The sequence below is a fragment of the Chrysochloris asiatica genome, unplaced genomic scaffold (assembly GCF_000296735.1).
Source record: "Chrysochloris asiatica unplaced genomic scaffold, ChrAsi1.0 scaffold00017, whole genome shotgun sequence".
Taxonomy (NCBI): domain Eukaryota; kingdom Metazoa; phylum Chordata; class Mammalia; order Afrosoricida; family Chrysochloridae; genus Chrysochloris; species Chrysochloris asiatica.
This window is the reverse complement of record NW_006408535.1, coordinates 27,475,445-27,494,108: the sequence shown is the minus strand read 5'-3', so window position 1 is coordinate 27,494,108 and position 18,664 is coordinate 27,475,445. Positions and strand designations below refer to the sequence as shown.

General features: G+C 42.2%; 1 protein-coding gene and 1 pseudogene across 1 annotated transcript; both read right to left on the bottom strand.

Annotated features, from left to right (window-relative positions):
- Positions 1-586: 586 nt before the first annotated feature.
- On the bottom strand, positions 587-3,848 carry LOC102838143 (granzyme B-like). The gene is made up of 5 exons (XM_006835509.1): positions 3,785-3,848; positions 2,597-2,741; positions 2,023-2,158; positions 1,554-1,811; positions 587-763 (listed from the first exon to the last, which is right to left on the bottom strand). Exons 1-5 carry the CDS (start codon positions 3,837-3,839, stop codon positions 587-589), a joined length of 771 nt encoding a protein of 256 aa, XP_006835572.1. The 5' UTR covers positions 3,840-3,848.
- An 8,593-nt stretch (positions 3,849-12,441) lies between these two features.
- The window catches only part of LOC102837763, a 15,870-nt pseudogene continuing 9,647 nt past the window's right edge, over positions 12,442-18,664 (bottom strand).

The window sequence follows — 18,664 nt, the reverse complement described above, 5'->3', positions numbered from 1 at the left end:
TGGACTCTGAAAAGTCTAAATTGTATATATAGATAGAGGAGAAAATGTGTCTAGGATTCTGGGCACTGGGCTGGGCCCTAAGTTCAGAGCAGGGCAGAAATGGGGAGGAAGGGGACTAAGCCCAGGAGAGAATGAAGAATCTTAACAGACTTGTCCCTCCAAAATTATTAGCTTCCCTAGCTATGGGAAGAAAATGTCCTGGTGTTGCTCTTCCCTGAGACCCATGGCATATCTGCTTGGCCTCCAGAACCCATTGGGGATCTCCTTCCTGTTTGCCATGTAACACAGGTGAAGGAAGTTCAAAGTTCTCCCAAGTCCAGGACCTGAAATTTTTATGTTTTCTAGTGAGGGTGTTCAGCCTCTCATGAAGAGCAGACAATGGAGATACAGGGATGAGTAAGGAGAAGATGCATGGGGATGTGGTATGGAGAAAAGGGAAGGCAGGACATAGAGCAGAATTATGTTCTTGGCTTATTTAGCTCAGAGTTAGTGAACTTGAAAGAAAGTCAATGAATAAACAAGACAACAAGCCTTTCTTCTAAGCCAGGACACTTTTATTAAGGTGCCGGACCTCCAGAGAAGATGATCAATCGTAGAGGGGCTCTTCTGATTTCTTCGTTTGGAGGCTTTTTATGGTCTTCTTTATCCATTTCAGGTACCTGGAGACTTTGGTTTGGACCCGTGGAGGAGTCCCACTGTTGTTTCCATAGGAGACAATGCCCTGAGCCACGTTGTCACACACGAGCGGGCCTCCAGAGTCTCCCTGTGAACAGAGAGGGGAAGGACTGAGCTGGTTCTCCTCCTGTTTCTGCTGCCCTGTCAAGTTTCACACTCCAGGAGAAGGTCACCGTGTATGGTGTGAAAAATATGGTCTGTAGGCCTGTGGGAATTCTCAGCTGCCAAACTCTGACCCTAGACATTGTTTTTCATTCACCTGACTCTAGGCTGTGGCCAACCTACTGCTCCTAGAACAAGGATCCTCTCCCTATAAGGTCCCTGTGGGACTGCAACTAGAGGACAGCATAGAGGACTGTCCACTCCCCAAATGGCTGCCATCTTTGAGTTGCTGCCTGATTTTCTTTACTTTATATGGAGGGAGAGCTATTTTCTAGTGTTACCTGACTTGTGGTAACCTTCCTCCCCCCAACCCCACACACACAAAAACAAAGCAAAAAAGCTGTTTCTGTCATGCTGATTTAGCCTCAAGGCAACCCCATGTTTTCCAGAGAAGAACTTCTCCACAGGGATTTCTTTACAGACTCCTGTGAAGGGGCTTGAAGCACCACCTTTAGGTTGCTAGCTGAACACAAGCAGTTTGTACCCCCAAACCTTTGGAATGAGGCAGAGAGTTGCCATTTGGTAGAGGGACATTTTCAGAGAGCCCAGCAAAACCCTAGAGACTTCTCAGTTATCTTGTTCCCCTCTTCTCTTCCCAAGGGAAAAACACCATAATCTAGTGGGTGAAGGAGTCCCCTTACTGATTGGGTTTCCTGGTCCCAGATCCCTTCACATCCTTCTCACTAGAGTCAGGCTACGTAGACACTACATCCCACCTTAAAGGTAGAAGCCTTTTTCTTCGGGTCTCCCACACATATCTCAGAGGCGCTCTTGTAATTGCAGTAGCGGGACTCACACTCCTCGTCCTTCTGCACAGTCAGCTTTACCTCATACAGTTTCGATGACGTTGGACCATTGCATGAGAGTTTACCCCAGCCAGCCACACTGCATGTCGTTCCTGGTTTTACCTGGGTTTCTGTCTTAGGTAGCTGCAGTATGTCTACAGCATTTGTCAATTTGGCCCTTTTCTCCAACTGTTAGAGAGAGAGAGGGCAAAGAAAATCTTGATCAACATCAGCCTTCTGAGTCTAGAGACCGTGACTGACTGTACTGTATTCCTGCTCATCCAAGACCCTGCAACTAGTCAGACAGTTATGGTGGAAAGATGGAAAGGACAGGGGTCATGCTGGGAGGAGAAACTCCCTGGATCCTGGGGAGCAAACACAGCAGGGGGTTATGCCTCACCTGTAGTAGCATGATGTCATTCACATATGTCTTGTTATCATAGTCTGGGTGAGGGATGGGTTTTTTCACACGAATGGGCTGCTGAGTCTCTTCCTTCTGCCTGATGTCATGGGCGCCCAGGGTGACATTCATGAATCTGTAGAGAGAGAGGAGTGGGGCAGGAGGAGTCACAGGAGCTGTGGCCCAGAATGTGCAGATGATAGCTAGGACAGGACAGGCTTGTACCTGATGGAAATGGAGGGGACTGGAGGGCTTGGGACTGAGCTCACTATTCCCTCTACTATCCCAGCAGGATGCTGGAGTATCCCAGCAGGATGCTGGAGTCATTGTTGAATTCCCCTGTGTTTCTCAGGGATCAGTTACCCACAAGAAAACTTACAAATTTGTTTGCATTTTGTCCCCAAATCCGTGCTCCCTGTTCTAAATATGACACAGTTGGTCAGTTCAGGAATCCCTGTCACAGACCTGTTCCTCTCCACAAAATTAACTGTCCTCTTTCTCATTCTGTATTTTGAGAAGTCCTTGAAGAAGGTAAGATTTCCTAGTGTTGTGTAGACTCTGCGCTGCTCCTCACCTTCCAAAACAGTGAGCAGCCGTCAGAACAAAGTCTTCTTGGATCAGGAAACCACCACATTTATGTTTTCCATCTTTCCAGAAACGAACATATGCCATGTAGGGATGAGAGTGGGGCCGGGCTTCATGTCCCCCGATGATCTCCCCTGAATAAGAACACTGGTCTGTTGTGTGTACCACTGAGTTCCCCAGCGATTGTCTACTTTACTGCGCTAGAATTTTTATGTATTTACTAGCCTGGGATGGCCTGAGGTAGTGTTGCAGGAAATAGAGGCCTTAACCTCCGCCTCAAGGCAAGAGAAGAACCATCTTGGGTCTGTCATCTTTCTTCTGGACAGAGTTGGAGGAGGGCATAGCTGTCTTAGGGAGAGTGATGTCCCAGAGGCTCCAGAGAATTCCCCTCTTTACCTCTCTTGGTTGGAAATGTATTTCTGAGACCCCTGAGAATCCTGTGATTATCTGCGATGGAACTGCTTTCAAATGGCCAGGACATATGTTTAGGGATCGAAATGGTATTATATCCGATTTCCTACAGCCTGATAGAGTGGGTGCCCAGGATATGTTCACTGGCTGCCTGAAGGAATAATTCCTAATTACTGGATGAGGATTGCTAGGATATTAGGATTTTGGAAAGCAGAGAAGTTTGGGTCTGCATGAGATTGAGACCTGTGCTTGAAAAGAAGGAAGATGCTGAGGCAGGAGAAGTAATATGCGGCACTGGAGAAATGGACTGAGGGGTCTTGGGGTAAAGTAAAGGTAAACAGAGCTGAAGGGACAGTGGGTCCATCAGTCCCAGGGTCAGCTGAGCTGTGTGCTTCTCTTCCAGGCTGATGGGTGAATGAAAGGAGGAATTTTCTCATCCCAGACATAGAAGCCAGGCTCTGCAGGGACACTGAAAATTTTTTCCTTTCTCATTCCTTACTCATGGCATTGCACTTCTAGGAAAATTCCACTTTACAGATGAAAGTTGTACAACATGGGGAAGGAATAATACCCCTGAATTATCTTAAGTACAGATGCTCCTGCTTGTCCTGCAGATAGCTTATCGAGACTTATACTGGGGACCTGGGGTGAAACAGGAGTAAGGAAGAATTTTCCTAATAGAGATACATCTGGAATGTGTAGAAGGAGAAGATTAGCGTCTCCTTTGGCATGAGGTGGGGCCTGGAGGGTGGGGTCAGTCACTCACCTGTCTTTGCCCTAGGAACCAGAAGGCAGGCTAAGAGGAGCAAGAGGAGCTGCATCTTCACAGGCAGATTTGTCCAGGTCAAAGTTGCCGGGGCTTCCTTCTAGCTTGCTTTTATCCCCCATGAGAGGAAGAGGGTTGAGGTGGTCTGAGTGATCTCATGTTCCCCTCTGGTTTTGTGGTGTTTCATCATAACAGGCTTTCTACAAAAGATGGCCTTCACCTCCACCTCAAAACCCACCTACTGGATTCTTTGTGGGATAATGAATGGGTCACCTATCAGTCCCCACATTTGATGACTCAGAGCAGGGACTGAGGGTAGAAGATGGAAACTGTAGATTGTAGTATTTCCCAATAGAAGTACTAGAGTCTCAGAAACCAGTGTCCCCAGTGATAGAACCAACAATGGTTTCATTTCAATATTGCTGAGTCCATCAGAGTAATTGTCTTTGCAGATGTGTGTTTAGATCCTTTTTTGTGCCAGCACCAAACATATTGGAGATGTGTCTTCTTTCCTTAGGCAGCTAATTAATTATCTGGTGGAAGAGACAGAAACATCAGTGACTACCGCGCAGTATGGTGAGGGTTATTGATTAGGGACACATAATGGCAGTAAAACCTATATACTAAACCCATATAAGAAACCCATTTATCTTCATAGTTACTTTCCTAGGGATTTTTTTTTTTTTTAACATCCTTTTTTAAGTAATCAACTGCACAGAGTGAAAGAGACATCCCCTTCCAATGTTTTTAACAAAATCTTACCTTGACTTTTATTGACATAGGTTAAGGAATAACTGTGATCCAAGAAGTTGAATTCACTGATTGACTTGAGACTTTGGATAGGCTGGGATGTGTCGCATTTAAGTCCATGAACTTAAATGGAAAGAGCTAGTTCACACAGGGCAAGTCAATTTAGTAAATTGTTTATATCATGGTGAAGTGGGAAAATGTGCCAGGCATCTGTATACCAATGATTACCCTTTTAGTATTCTCTGTCCTCTGTCCAGAGATCCCAACTTCTGATGTAACAGACTTCACTGTTACATTACTTTCTAACACATGGGATCCCCATGAGTTGAATGTGGCTTGATGACCACTAAAAACAAACTTATTAAAGGTCCATGGAAAACATTTGTTAGACTATCCTGATTTTTTCACTACAATGTTATGAAGGATGGTTGTTGCAACACAGAGCAAATCATATTCTATTAAAATAAAAACTGTCATTCCACTATAACTTAAGTTTTAATTTTATATTTTGTGATTTTTCTATACAGAATATCATATAGCTAAAGGCAGAATTTCAGTCTAAACTTCCTCTCTTATCTATCAGCAACGTCTGCTCTTCATAACTGACATTTTCTTGTGGTGTAAATTTTAAAAATTAAATTACTTTTCTGATTACAAGAATCAGTGGGTTAAGAATTACTCTGGTAGCCACAAGGTCATTAGTTGAAAACCACCAGCCAAATTGAGTTAGAAAGATGAGGCTCCCATATATATTTGCAGTCTTAGAAATCTTATAGGTCTCTGTGAGTCAAAGACAGTGGTTTTTTGTTTGTTTGTTTTGTTTTTAAGTTCTGATTAGAGTGATTATACATGTTCATTAAGAAAATGTACAAAGTAGAAAATGAAAACATCATTCATTTGACTCTCCCCCATACACTGCATGAGCACAACACGAGTATATGGAAAGCAATGACATTTTATTCTCATTAAATAACTATAAGTTAAGGATTTTTCCCATGGTGTTAGAATCTATTGGTTAATAACAGTGTATCTCTTTTCAACTTGTAAAAAGTTTTGCATGCAAGTAATTTATAAAATTATTGAAAATTTGAAAAGCTAATCTAAACAGAAAACAATTTAAACGACCTGATATTTTGCCAGTTTTTCATATTTATATTCAATGCTTTGAAATATGATTTGTTATAATTTTTGTCCTTAAAATACAGGAAAACCCGTGAAGAAATCTGGAACTGGTGTAAGGTAGAAACCTGTCAGAAAAGCAAAACTCAAATATTTTCCTCCAGTGGAAAATGCCAAATGCCAAAGCTGAGGCTCAAAGTTAGGCTGCGGCTCCAGCCAAGGCCTCAACTCAGGCTATGGCTCCAGGTCAACCTCATGAAGGTGCCCAGGCTCCCACACAGATGGAGTAGAAGAAGCCATCATCTGAGGACAGAGGGACTGATGTGACCCTCTGGGGTCAATCTACATGGAGCTGGTGTCCTCCTATGCTATTTGTACAGATAAACCTGAGTTAGGATAAAAAGGTGAAACATTTAGACTTTTATTCATATTGAAAAATTTCTCTTCAGGTTATAAATAGAGCTGTTTTGATAACACCACACCAACATGGCTGTTATTTTTTGGTGTGTGATTTCAAAATTTCAGGATAATTTACATTAAAATAAAATTCATCATTTTTACTGTAATTTCTTCAAGTTTTTTTATATACAGTTGTTTTTGTTGTTGTTAGGTACTATAGCAACCCTGTGCATCACAGAAGAAAACACTATGGGATCACATAGCACCTGCCAACTGCTTAATCCTTGTTACACTTAAGCCCATTGCTGCTGCCACAGTACCACCAATCCATCTCATTAGGGGACCTCCTCTTTTTTGCTAACCCTCCACTTTACCAAGTATGATATCCTACCCCAGGGATCACCCTTCTAATTGTTGTTGTTGTTAAGAGTTGTCAAGGCAGTTCTGACTCATATCAACCCAGTATAGGGTTTCCAAAGAATGACTGGTGAGTTTGAACCACTGACCTTGCAGTTCAAACTGACTTTACGGTCCTTTGCTTATCTGACATCCCATACCAGGACTCCCCTTTCTGCTATTACGGCTGAAATTTGAGAGTCCAAATCTCACATATCCTGGGTTCTGAGGACCTTCTGGCTGTATACTTCTTCCAACAGAGTTTTGTTAGCTCTCAATATTCTCTGCCAAAACCAGAACTCAAAAGCATCAATTCTTCTGTGGTCTTCCTGATTCATTGTCCACCTTTCATGTTTTTGAGGCTACTAAAATACCATGGCTTGGGTCAGGCACACTTTAGTCCTCATAGTAACATACTTACTCTGGGACACTTTAATAGTCTTAAGCAGGAAATTCACCTAGTTCACTATGTCATTTGATTTAGTGACTGCTGCTTCCATGAGTGTTGATAGTGGATCCAAGCAAAATGAAGTCTTTGACAACTTCAATGTTTTCTCCATTAATCATGATGTTATTTATTGATCCATTTGTGAAGGTTTTTACTTTCATTACTTTGAAGTGCAATCCATACTGAAAGCAATAGTCTTTGATTTTTATCAGTGAGTGTTTTAAATCCTTTCAGCTTTCAGCAAACAAGGTTGTATCATATGCACATTGTAGGTTGTTGATGAGTCTTCCTCTAATCCTGATGCCATGTTCTTCTTCATATATATACTTTCTCAGATAATTTGCTCAGCAAACAGACTAAGTAAATAAATCTGGTGAAAGAATACAATTATTTCCTGATTTTAAATAATTTAATGTTCCTTTTCTTTTTGAACAACTATGTCTTGGTCTATGTGTATGATCCCCTTGATTACAATTAAATCTTCTGAAATACCCATTCTTTGCAATATTACCTACAGCTTGTAATGATCCACAGTCAAAAATGTTTATGTAGTCACTAAAGCACAGGTAAATACCTTTCTGGTATTCTCTACTTTCAGCCACAATCCATCTGATGTCAGCAATGCTATCCCTCATTCCATGTCCTTGTCTGAATCTGGGATGAGCCTCTGGCAGCTTCCTTTCAATGTACTGTTACAGACCTTTTTGAATTATCTTTAGCAAAATTTTGTTTGCATGTGATATTAATGCTATTGACTGTTGGCTTCCTCATTCTGTTGGGTCACTTCTCTTTGGGACAGCAAGAGATATAGATCTCTTCCATTCAGTTGGCTGGGGAGCTGTCCTCCAAAAATCTCAGCATAAATGAATGAGTGCCTTCAGTATAGTCTTTTTAATTATTGTCAGTCTGATAGGCAATAATGTTTTCATTCTGTTGTCAATTGAATTTACTTGTAAACAAGATGCTTAACATATCTATTTTTATTGCTGTGATTGTTATGTTCCATGGGGTTGATTCCATCTGACTTTAGCAATGGTATCCCTCTTCCATGTCCTCATCTGACTCCAGCTCGATTTTCTGGTAGATCCCTGACAATGTTGTGCTGTATCGGTTTATATTAGTCATATATATTTTGAATATTTTGTTTTATTTCCGGTTGTTGAAAAATATACACAACAGAACATATACCAATTCAATAATTCTGCATGTGTTGTTCAATTACATTGGCTCCATTCATCAAGCTTCACATTCTTCCTTTCTGTAGTTCTCTTCTCTTCTTAATATAAACTCACAACCTTGTAATTTCCTATCTAATGTTACTAATGCCAATTTCATCCTTTATAGCTGGATTTTTTCAGAGTACAGCACTCAAATGACACATTCTTTACTAAGTTAGCAAAACAATTGTTTAATTTAAGGAAGATTCAGGGAGATGTTTGTTTAAGATTGCTCATTGAATCTACTGAAATGGATGCCTCCAGTTTTATTGGCTTCAGAAAATCTGGATTCCATGAGAACTTGAAACTTTCTTCCTGAATCATATTTTTTGAAATATATTTTAAATGCTGATTTGTTCCTTAGCTCTTTGCTCTACATCAGTCATTGGCTGCTGTTGAGTTCATTCTGATTCATGACAACCCCTTTTTGTCAGAGAAGCACCCTGCTCTATAGAGTTCTAAATGGCTGGTTTTTTTGGAAGTACAAGGATATGAGACTGTTTGAGTGGGTGGACTCCAAATTCCTAAGGAACATGTGCTTTGCCAAGCAGACAAGAAAGGTCTTAGGAAGATGCAGGCCAACAATGCTAAGGTCGTGGATGCACATGCTGAGGCCATCAAGGCTCTCATAAAGTCCACAGTAGTGGAATGGACTTGAATGAGAACAGTGCACCCCTCTTTACTAAACCAGAACACTGCACCAACAGACTCAAAATCGACCAACTGATGGTGACTACATTTCTGGGTGGGGGCCACTTGCAAGAGAGTGCTATGCTGTGTCATGATGTCACCTTTGATATGACCTTGGGTCACACTCAAGAGTCCTCTCCCTTAATTCCAGTCTAGGATTATCTATCTCCCCAGGAATATATCTCACCATGGACATTTTCCTCTCTTCCCCAAAGCATTTCATATCTATAAGGACTGAAGTTTAAACCATACACTTCTGTAGTGATCAGAATCTCTTCCCATCTCTTCCTGGAGTTAATACATGGCATGGATTGCAATCTATTGAAATGAAATGAAGCGTATGATTTGTTGAATGTAAAACTGATGATCTGCTCTGTAAACCTTTACTCAATGCACAATAAAAAGTTAACAAACAAAAAAGACAGATTTTTCTCTAGAACTGAATTGTGAGAAACCACATGGTAGAATTACTACAAATTACTACAAAATTTCTCTTTTGTGATTCTTGAAAAGAGGAGAGTTATTCTTTTAAGAGTGTGGGAAGGTAAAGAAATAAAAAAGGAGAGAAATTCTGTGTCTAAAGAGTCAAAGTGATTTGCTTATTTTTAAAAGTGTGCTTTTTATATTTTTTTAAATACATTGTTAAAAGCACAGTGGATTCATAGAATAAGCTGCAAACTACAAGGTCAGTGGATCGAGCGCAACAGGTGATCTGCAGAAGAAAGATGAGGATTTCTAATCCTGCAAAGATTTTCAGTCTTAGAGATCCCATAGAGAGTGATAACATGTCAGAAATGAATAGACAGCATGTAACAGCAATAAAAAATGGATTATACGAAGTTTTATTCTATGCATTTATATGTCTTTCCTATACTAAGAATTTTTGTTTATTTTTAAGTTCAGTCTTCAGAAATTTAGGCAGTGAAACAGGGAATAAGGAAAATAAAACAGGTAAACAAACAAACAAAACCACAAAGAATGGTTGTGAGCAGGGAAGACATAGTCACACAACACATGTTCCCCATAAAAAATTAGGAAGATTTTGCCAGTCATTTAAGTCTATCTTCTCCAGGAACCAACTTAGCAGTCCTCCCTGTCTGTCCTAGGTTCTGACTTCTCTTGTAGGTCTGCACAATGGCTGCTAGAGGAGTCCCGAGGTTTCCACTCCAGGAAGGTATCTGAGCCAAAGATCATCTCTTATTCAGGAAAGTCAGCGATTGATCATACGGTGGGTGTGAGAGGACATTTAAGATTTCATGCTGGCCTAGTGGTCAGGGGTCCCAGTTTTGTCTTAACTCTGTGGTATCTTTAACTAGAACTTTGTCTTTTATCTCTTAAAAGAGAATGAGGGCCTGTAACAAAGGTTTTCACGTGTTTTAAAATATAGAATGATTTCCTCAAAGTAAATATAGTACTTAAACTGAATATATATGTGAGTAGGGAACATTTCTATATACTATTTCTGTTTTGCTTTCTGCATTTTCCTCTTTTTGTGGTTGTCTTTTACAATTAAGGAATGAGGTTTTTGTTATATCTGATATTCAGTAATATTTTTCCATCCATGGCTCTTAAGCTATGTGACATCGACTGTTCTTTCCTTGTAAAAATGTCCAAGATCCTTAAGAAATTGTAGTGCAGCATATTTTCTGGACAAGGTATGAAAAGGCATCCCTTTTAGAGTTACACAATTACAAAGGAAAAGAATTACTGAATGTTTCAACTGAGTGTAGTGTGTGTATTGGTAGCAGGGAAGCATTGTAGCAGGGATGGGACTTACATTCTGCTCCCAGACAGTGTTCCATATTAATAGTAAGATCTCAGAGCAGATGACTGCTGGATGTACCTGGCACATGAAGCCCCATATTCAGCAAAAGTCACATACTGTATGCATGGCTCCTAAAGAGAGAACTTCCATAGTTGAGAAGTCAAGGTATTTCTAGAATCTGTAGACATATCAGAAGCCATGACGGCTTAAGGTTCGAGGCACTCTCCATTTTCCCAGACCACTTGGATCTCTGATTCTAGTTTGATTGTGCACAGGCAAGAACTTGCAGCAATGACTGGAAACATGTTTCTGATCATTCCAACAGGAAGGGTGTTTAAAGCCACACTCTAAGTTGTTCAGGCAATTATGTGATTGTTTTTTCCAGAATTGAATCTGTAGGATCATGCTTAAACCTACCCTCTCTCCTAGGTGAAATTGTTTCAGTGAACACATTTTGAAAATTTCATATCTAGAAACCACAGTCATTTCCAAACCCATAATCTGAGGTTCTTGGGTGACATATGACCATTAATGCAAACTGTAACCAGCAGTGAAAAATAAATGCAAATATTTTTATTTCTATGTCTTTCCCACATAGATAAGTCCACATGGAAATGTGAATCCCACATAGATATGTCCATATCGACATATTTAGTGGAAAGGAGATACATTAGACAATTTCCATGAAATTACTGAAACACAGTTTCATTTGGGTGCAGATGACAGACTTGTTACAATTCAGTTTAATGCCTGACACAAAGTAGGTGTTCAAGGTGTATTTGTTGGTTGATTGGTGGCAACAATTGTGCTTTCCTTTCCTACGGCAGAGAGGAGGCCTTTCTAATTCCAAATTGTGATAATATCCATGGTATTTCTCAGGATGTTTAACCTAGAGACCAGCAGGGAAAAGAGGGAAAAACAGTAAGAGACTTCCTGGTGGACAGTGGGCCTTGTCCTTATAGTGGTGGGCCCTGAGCTGGATGTTGAGTTGAATGGGAGTTGCTTTGGTTTTTATAATTGCTCAATGGGACCAAGGGCTGTGAAGGCTGACCCTACTAGTTCTGTTCTTCCAACACCATGCATAGCACTTGTCTCTGACAAGCATTTGTCCCTCTGAGGTTCCTCTGTGCCAGAGCATGGACTGAGTTGGCACCCCAGTGATGAGGCCCTGCTGGAATCTACACAGGACTCGGATGTTCTTGGTGACCAGATGAGGAGGGGGTCTAGTTTAGATCAGTGTGGTCTACAGGGGACAGAAGTTGATGGACTCTGAGAAGTCTCAATCATAAGTGGGGATGGAGAAGAAAATATGGCTAGGAGTCTGGGCACTTGGTTGCGTCCTAAGGTCAGAGCAGGGCAGAAATGGGCAGGAAAGAGACTAAGCCCAGGAGAGAATGAAGAATCTTAACAGACCCATTCCTCCAAAATTGCCAATTCCCAAGCTATAGGAGGGAAATGTCATGGCGTTGCTCTGCCCTGAGTCCCATGACATGCCTACTTGGCCTCCAGAACCCACTGGGGATCCCCTTCCTGCCTGCCATGTAACACATGTAACCCAAGTCCAAGACCAGAGAGGTTTGTGTTTTCTAGTAAGGGTGTTCAGTCTTGGCTCTCATGAAGAGCAGGCAATGGAGATATAGGAATGAGAAATGAGGAGATGCATGACTACGTTTCATGGGGACCTGGGGATGTGGTGGGGAGAAAAGGGAATGCAGGACACAGAGCTAAATTATGTTCTTGGACTATTTAGCTCAGAGTTGGGTAACTTGAAAGAAAGTCAATGAATAAACAAGACAGCGAGCGTTTCTTCTAAACCAGAACACATTTATTAAAGTGCTGGAACTCCAGAGAAGATGATCAATTGTAGAGGGGCTCAGTCTGATTTCTTCATTTGGAGGCTCTTTATGGTCTCCTTTATCCATTTCAAGAACCTGGATACTTTGGTTTGGACCCATGGAGGAGTCCCATCGGTTTTTCCATAGGAGACAATGCCCTGAGCCACGTTGTTACACACGAGCGGGCCTCCAGAGTCTCCCTGTGAACAGAGAGGGGAAGGACTGAGCTGGTTCTCCTCCTGGTTCTGCTGCCCTGTCAAGTTTCACACTCCAGGAGAAGGTCACCTTGTATGGTGTGAACAAAGGTGGACTGTAGGCCTCTGGGAATTCTCAGCTGCCAAACTCTGAGCCTAGACATTGTTTTGATTCACCTGACTTCAGACTATGTCTGCCTTCTGCTCCTAGGTCCAGGATCCTCTCCCTATAAGGGACTGTGGGACCTTTGGATCCAACTACTGCTTAGGTGAACAGAGGCAGGCAAATGTAACTAGAGGACAGCATAGAGGACTGTCCACAACCCAAAGTGGCTGCCATCTCTTTAATTGCCACTGGATTTTCATTACTTCATATTGAGGGAGAGCTATTTTCTAGTGTTATCTGGGGTGTGGTAACTTTCCTCCCCACAAAAACAAACAAAGCAAAAAAGCAGTTGCGGTCATGGTGATTTAACCTCATGGCAATCCCATGTATTCCAGAGGAGAACTGCTCCACAGGATTTCTTTACAGGACTCCTCTGCATGGGCCTGAAGCATCACCTTTAGGTTAGTAGCTGAACACAAGCAGTTTGCACCTCCAAACCTTTAGAATGGGGCAGAAACGAGCCAATTCTTCCTTTTGGAAGAGGGACTTTTTCAGAGTCACCATTGGGAACTCAGTAGACCCCTAGAAACTTCTCAATTATCCTGTTTCCCTCTTCTTTTCCCAAGGGAAACTGTCATAAACTAGTTGGTTAAGGAGTCCCCTCACTGACTGGGTCTCCTGGTCCCAGATCTTCCCTTCACATCCTTCTCACTAGAGTTAGGCTACATAGAATGCTACATCCCAACTGAAAGAAAGAAGTCTTTTTCTTCAGGTATCCCACACATATCTAAGAGGTGTTCTTGTAGTAGCTGAGGTAAAGGGACTCACATTCTGGTCCTTATCCACAGCCATGTTCACCTCGTGCAGTTTCGATGTTGAGCTGTTGAGTGAGAGATCACCGCAGCTGGCCACACTGCCAATCTTCCCTGGTGTTACCTGAGTTTCTGTCTTAGGTCACTGTATACCCACAGCTTTTGTCATTTTGGCCTTTTTCTCTAACTGTTAGCGAGAGAGAAGAAAGTCCTGATATACAACAGCCTGCTGAGTCTAGAGACCCTGACTGACTGCACCGTATCCTGCTTGACCAAGGCCCTGAAACTAGTCAGGCAGCCAGGGTGGAAAGATGGAAAGGTCAGGGTTCATCCTGGGAGGAGAAACTCCCTGGACCCTGGGGAGCAAGGTGCAGCAGGGGGTTATGCCTCACCTGTAGGAGTATGATGTCGTTCAAGTATATTGTATCTGGGTGGGGGATGGCTCTTCTCACAGGAATGAACTGCTGGGTCTCTTCATACTCTTTGATGTCATGGGAGCCTAAGGTGACATTCACGAAGCTGTAGAGAGAGAGGAGTGGGGCGGAGGGAGTCACAGGAGCTGTAGCCCAGAATGTGGGGAGAGCAGATGATAGCTAGGACAGAACAGGAACAGACAAGTACTTGGTGGAAATGGAGGGGACAGGAAGGCTTGGGACTGAGCTCACTATGCTTTCTGCTACTTGTAGCCCAGTAGTATGCTGGCGTCATTGACAACTTCCCCAGTGTTTCTCAAGTTTCAGTTATCCACAAGAAAACTTACAAATTTGATTGTATTTTGACCCCAAATCCATGCTCCCTGTTCTATACATGACACAGTCTAGGCTCTATTCAGGAATCCCTTTGACACAGACCTGTTCCTCTCCCCATAAAATTAACTGTCCTCTTTCTCATTCTGTATTTTGAGAAGTCCTTGAAGAAAGCAAGGCTTCCCAGGGTTGTGTAGTCTCTCATTGTTGTTTTGATTTACATCTTTCTAATCGCTAATGATCTTGAACATGTCTTCATATGTTTGTTGGCTGCTCTAATGTCTTCTTTAGTGAAGTGTCTGTTTATGTCCTGTGCCCATTTTTTAATTGTTTATTTGTCTTTTTATTGTAGAGGTGTTGTAGTTTCCTGCAGATTTTAGAAATGAGTCCCTTGTCTGATATGTCATTGCAAAAGATTTGTTCCCATTCTATTTTGGTGAAATCCCTTTTTTTTTTTAATGTTTTATTGTGAATTTTTTAAAGTATTGAACAGCAGAGATGTCATCTTGAGAATTAAGGTGCGCCTGACCCAAGCCATGGTATTTTCAATAACCTCATATGGATGCGAAAGCTGGACAGTGAATAAGGAAGATCGTAGAAGAATTGATGCCTTTGAGTTGTGGTGTTGGAGGAGAATACTGAAAGTGCCATGGACTGCCAAAAGAACCAATAGATCTGTTTTGGAAGAAGTGCAGCCAGAGTGCTCCTTGGAGGCCAAGATGGCTAGGCTTTGTCTCTCATACTTTGGACATATTGTCCGGAGGGAACAGTCGCTGGAGAAGGATGTCATGCTGGGTAAGGTGGAGGGTCAGAGAAAAAGAGGAAGACCCCCCCAACGAGATAGATCAACCAGGTGACATCATTGATGGCGTCAAGTGTGGCGGCGGTAGTGAGGTTGGCCCAGGATCGGACATTGTTTTGTTCTGTTGTGCATGGGGTCGCTATGAGTCGGTTCCAACTCGATGGCACCTGACAACAAAAACAACAACATTGTGAATTATGTGATACTTTACATGGGAAAAAACTATGCATTCTTTACATTCTATACAACTTTTCATTCATCCTATCATATATCACTACATTGTGATGGTTGCAATTCCCTCCAGGCATTATCAACCAACCAAAGGGTATACTCTGCAAGCCTGCCCTCTGGTCATCAGCTCATAATCCTCTCCTTCTCTGGGTCTAGAGGCCCCAGCTGATCCATCTCTCCACGTCATCATCTCTGCCTCCATCTCAGGTGTCAGTATTTCTCTGGGTAGGGTCCCACAATCCCCTCTTCTCATTGATGGTCCTAGGGATCTCCACTCCTGGACTGAAAAGTCAACTACTCCCCTCCTTTTGCTACAAAATGTCTACCTTTATATTTCCAAACCTCACTGTCAGTCCTGATAGTAATTATTCACTATTGTACCACATGAGTGCTGTCTACATCTCCTTTCATCAGTCCCACCCAGACAGATTGGATACTACTCAGTGGAGATTCTACCTTCCTCCATGCCCTCTAGATCTAGGCTCCTTCTTGGAAGCGTGTAAGCTAGTCACTTCTTGCTTTTGTGTCCTCTCCATTTTGGGTAGCCAATTTCCAAGTTGCCCAACCTTGTCTACCCTGTGCATCGAGGGGGTGAGAATGATCCTTGCTATAAAGATTTGTTCCCTCTTTTGAGCTACTGCATCCATAGGTGTAGGTCAAGTTCATCAAATTGTATCAGATTACTCTTTTTCCTCTTCTTTCTTCTTCTAGTTGTGCTCTGATCATCCAGCCATTGAAGCCAGTTCAAGTGGGTATTATCTGCCAGTGTGGGTGCTCTTGTGCATATGTTCTCTCTTCTTATCAGCTGGACACTTCATTCTTCACTCTAGTCCTCTGTGGGTATTTCATTGACTCTGGGCCCAGGAGTCTCCATGTCTTGCCATACTGCTGGCCAACCAGGTCTCCACCTGGGTTCACAGGAGTCTATTGGATGTGGTAGAACTTAGCTCACAGCTTTGTTGCTCTTTTTCCCTCACTTCTGCTTATTGGTGACCAAGGTGGTCACCAGTCAGAGCACATGTCTGCCTGTGTATTCCCCTTGAGTCTTAGCCTTGGAAGGGGGTTTCCTCTGAGGGGACCCTACTGCTTACCTTGATGTCTCCTCAGTGAGCAACTTGCTTGTTTTTGTAATAGTCAATTGGACTGCCATTATTGTTTTGTATTTTTTCCTGTCAGTCTATCTTTCAAGAAGTATCTTCTGTTCTTCTAGCTGCTCCAGGCTGGTCTGCTTGTTTTTTTCAAGTGGAAATTTCCTACCTCAGAAGATTCTGGATGTTGTTCAGTATTCCACCTATGGTCTTATGAAATGCAGAGGACCTGCAGGAAGTCTCCTTCACTGGGCAAGTTGTAGCCCCATTTTATGTATTCCAATAGCATAGTGGTTATGAATTGGGCTGCTAATCTCATGGTCAGCAGTTCGAAACTACCAACTGTTCCACGGGAGAAAGATGAGGCTTTCTGCTCCTGTAAAGATTTAAAGCCTTGGAAACCCTATGCAGGGTCACTATAGTCAGAACTGACTCCATGGCACATAACAACAACAACAATCTATTATAGGCAGAAGACAGACTTAACAAGCTTTCTATGGTGATATTTCTGGCTATTCCTTTCTCTCTCCCTTAAGTGTCTATTTTATAATGGTATGCAAGGAAAATAAAGATTCAAAAGACAGCCAAGCATCTTAACATAATTTCCCCCATTTTGCCCTTTCCAACCATGCTTCAATCCCTTTATCCCAGAGCCCTGTTGTTCTAAGGTTGTGCATACATCATTATTTACCTCTGTCCCACTTAACCCATGCAAACCTGCCTAACACTTCTTCCCTCCACCTTGTTCTTCCATTCCCCTCCCCCTTCTTTTGTATTGACCCCTCCACAGCACCTGAACTATCCTGTGTCTATTTCCTACCCTGTGTTCCACCTTCCACTCTCTCCCCTCACCTCACCCACCTTATCTCAGTAACCAACCAAAAATCCACCCACCCTTTTAGTATGGGTTCTTTTTCTTAGTCTTTTACAACAGTAGTCCTATGTAGTATTTCTCCTTTTGTGTTGACTAATTTCACTCAAAATAATATCCTCAAGGTTCATCCATGTTATATGGTAGCTTACATCTTCCTTGTTCTTCAAGGTAACATAATATTCCATTGTGTGTATGTACCACAGTTTGTTTATCCATTCTTTAGTTGATTGGCACTTAAACTGTCTCCATCTTTTTGCTATTGTAAATAGTGCTGCTATGAACATTGGTGTGTATATATGTACTTGTGTTATGGCTTGTATTTCTTGTGGGTAAATACCAAGTAGAGGAATTGCTGGATCATAAGGTGTTGTTGTTGTTAGGTGCCATTGAGTCAGTACCTACCCATAGCGACCTTATGCACAGCAGGATGAAACACTGCCCGATCCTGGGCCAACCTCACTACTGTTGCCACGCTTGAGTCTGTCGATGCTGCCACTTGGCCAGTCCATCTCTTTGGGGGTCTTCCACTTTTTCTATGACCCTCCACCTTACCAAACATGATATCCTTCTCCAGTGACTGGTCCCTCCTGACAATATGTTCAAAGTATGAGAGAAGAAGTTTGGCCATCTTGGCCTTTAAGGAGCACTCTGGCTGCACTTCTTCCAACACAGAGCTGTTAGTTCTTTTGTCAGCCCATGACACTTTCAATATTCTCCTCCAACACCATAACTCAAAGGTGTCAATTCTTCTACGGTCTTCCTTATTCACGGTTCAGCTTTCGCATACATATGAGGTTATTGAAAATACCACGGCTTGGGTCAGGCATACCTTAGTCCTTAAGCTGACATCTTTGCTCTTCAACACTTTAAAAAGATCTTGTGCAGCAGATTTGTCTAAGGCAATACTGCATTTGCTTTCTTGACTGTTGCTTCCGTGAGTGTTGAGTTGATCCAAGAAGAATGAAGAAAACAAAAATCCTCATCATTGGACCAATAAACAACATTATTATCAACAGAGAAAAGATTGCAGTTGTCAAGGACTTCTTTCTTCTTGGATCAACTATCAACACTCATGGAAGCAGCAGTCAAGAAATCAAATGATGTACTGCATTAGGCAAATCTGCTGCACAGGACTTCTTTATAGTGTTGAAGAGAAAAACATGTCAGCTTGAGGACTAAGGTGTGTCTGACCCAAGCCATATTTTTTTCAATCACCTCATATACATGGGAAAGCTGGACAATAAATAAGGAAGACTGTAGAAGAATTGATGCATTTGAGTTATGGCATCGGCAGAGAATACCAAAAGTGCCATGGGCTGCCAAAAGAACAACAGATCTTTGTTGGAAGAAGTGCAGCCAGAGTGCTCCTTGGAGGCCAGGATGGCCAAACTTCGTCTCTCATACTTCG

Coding starts and splice junctions, on each gene's coding strand:
- LOC102838143 (XM_006835509.1), bottom strand. CDS start 3,839: ATGCAGCTCCTCTTGCTCCTCTTAGCCTGCCTTCTGGTTCCTAGGGCA. Junction 2,159..2,596: donor GCTGCTCACTGTTTTGGAAG/GTGAGGAGCAGC, acceptor CTCTCTCTACAG/ATTCATGAATGTCACCCTGG. Junction 1,812..2,022: donor ATGACATCATGCTACTACAG/GTGAGGCATAAC, acceptor TCTCTCTAACAG/TTGGAGAAAAGGGCCAAATT.